The sequence below is a fragment of the Penaeus vannamei genome, chromosome 12 (assembly GCF_042767895.1).
Source record: "Penaeus vannamei isolate JL-2024 chromosome 12, ASM4276789v1, whole genome shotgun sequence".
NCBI classification, from domain to species: Eukaryota; Metazoa; Arthropoda; class Malacostraca; order Decapoda; family Penaeidae; genus Penaeus; species Penaeus vannamei.
In genome coordinates, this window is record NC_091560.1 from 44891004 (window position 1) to 44893503 (window position 2500).

Genomic DNA, 2500 nt, shown 5'->3' on the forward strand with positions numbered 1-2500 from the left:
AAAAAAACAGGACCCGAGACCTACATTAAACTCCCTTTAATTTCCCCCTTGCTTCTGGTTCCCCATTCACAGTATGGGCAAAGAACAGGCGCGGAATGTCTATATTACTGTCTAAAACTTTCATTAAGAGAAGAGTTTTATTTTTCTTTAATTTAGCGGGGTACAGTATGGCGTGGGAATTAATTGGAGTTGCAGCATCCGAAAGAAGGGATGGAAGGAATTCACACAAAAGTCTAGTTTCATTATCTTCCGAATGATTACTTACAAAAAAAAAGAAGAAAAAAAAGAGACAATTCCTTACCAGTTTTTCCCCTTTAGTTATTGGTAATAGCCATTCTTGTTGAGGTAAGAGATAGAGAGAGAGACAGAGAGAGAGAGAGAGAGAGAAAGAGAGAGATTACGAGAGAGAGAGAGAGAGAGAGAGAGAGAGAGAGAGAGAGAGAGAGAGAGAGAGAGAGAGAGAGAGAGAGAGAGAGAGAGAGAGAGAGAGAGAGAGAGAAAGAGACAAGGAGAAAGAGAGATCCACTATCATTATATCAACATACGAGAAGGAATAGTATGTAATGTAATGATATAGGCCTATTTAGTGTCAAAGAGCCCTGTGTAGTTGATTGACGTGACAATCGTTCGTTTTCTATCATTCGTGTCTAATTCCCTTGCAGTTGCTATAAGATCTATTTTATTTTATTTATTTATCTGTTATTATTATTATTTTTTAAGGACGGTGTACTTAGATTTAACTGTATTATGTCCATTGTTGAAAAAAAAAATTGTTCATTAATATTGCTTTCTTTTCAGATGTCTACCACTTTCAAACTCTCTACCTATCTGTATCTCATTTCTCTTTTTTGTTTGTTTGTTTGTTTGTTTCTGTATCTCCCTTCGTCTGATGCCTCTCTCTCTCCGCCCCTCTCCTCGCTCTCTACTCCTTTCTCTTTTTTTCCAACTCTCTCTCTCTACCTGTGTGTAAATATATATATATATATATATATATATATATATATATATATATATATACATATATATATATATATATATATATATATATATATATATATATATGTATATATATAAATATATATATATATATATATATATATACATATATATATGTATATATATACCTATATATATATATATACATATATATATATATATATATATATATATATATATATATATATATATATATATATATATGTGTGTGTGTGTGTGTGTGTGTGTGTGTGTGTGTGTGTGTGTGTGTGTGTGTGTGTGTGTGTGTGTGTGTGTGTGTGTGTGTGTGTGTGTGTGTGTGTGTGTATGTATGTACACACAAACACACACACACACATGTATATAATAAAGATATATATGTGTATGTGTGTGTGTACACACACATACATACATATATATATATATATACATATATATATATATATATATATATATATATATATATATATATATATATATATATATATATATATATATATATATATATATATATCCCCAGTGGATAGGGGGACGTGAAAAGAATACTTCCAAACTATAGTCGTTAAGGCGAGTATGACGACCCTTGTAGTGAATTTCTCAGCCGTGATTATCAAATTCTTTCTGCCCGGTCCTTTCCCTTCCCCGAATCACGCACAAACTAAACCCAGCGCTGCCACCGACAGATCAAGGATGCCTGGAACCGAAACATCACTTTTCAATAATAATACTGCCGGTTTGTTGACATTGTGCGAGGCCCGACCCAAAGCATATTCGTATACTTGCGTGAATAAAGAAATAAATGCATATCTATCAGTCTAGACATGCATATCAACCTGGCAAATAGATAAATGTATATCTATCAGATATATAGACAGATATGCCTTTATTTCTGCGTCTGTTTTTACGAAAATTCATCGGGTCGGACCTGGCACAATTTTAACAAACCGGCCGCGTGAGACATGTTTATCTGGAGTGACTGAAACGACAGAAAGCTACGTGTGTGTGTAGTGATCGTGCATTTGTTTGGGACTTTGGTAGCGTGGTATGGCCGGGGAGTCTCAAGCTGAACATATCAGGCTTAACGAAAAAGTCCGTGGAAGGCAATAAACGGATGTAAATCTCATAAGACGGTATCTTCACGAAATAAACAAAGATCACGGGTGGGCAACACTTGGGCGTACTGTGCGACCTTGAGATTGCCTTCGGCGGTGTCTCGTTTTCTTTTCATTCATTCTTTTTCTCCATCCCTATGACACCTATGCTTACGGTCGCCTTTCCTTTACAAAAGTATCTTTTTTTTTGTCTCTATTTAAAACTACTTTCATCCTTTTCCTTGTTCACAAGACCTTTCATATTATTTCTGCATGTATTTGCGGGAAGTATTATTAGCATTTGAAAGAAAATCAAGTATTACATAGCAATTACAATTACAATATGTGTATATATATGTGTACATTTGAAATAAAACAATCACAAAATGAACGGATTGCGATCATAAAATATACACACACAAAAGAGAATAAAT

The 2500-nt window shown here is 34.1% G+C and overlaps 1 protein-coding gene across 1 annotated transcript in view; it reads left to right on the forward strand.

Annotated features, from left to right (window-relative positions):
* Positions 1 to 2019: 2019 nt before the first annotated feature.
* The window catches only part of LOC113810787 (uncharacterized), an 18648-nt gene continuing 18167 nt past the window's right edge, over positions 2020 to 2500 (forward strand). Inside the window, exon 1 of the mRNA XM_070127754.1 lies at positions 2020 to 2075. Within this exon, the coding sequence (XP_069983855.1) occupies positions 2020 to 2075 (56 nt within the window). The remainder of the gene's footprint in view (positions 2076 to 2500) is intronic.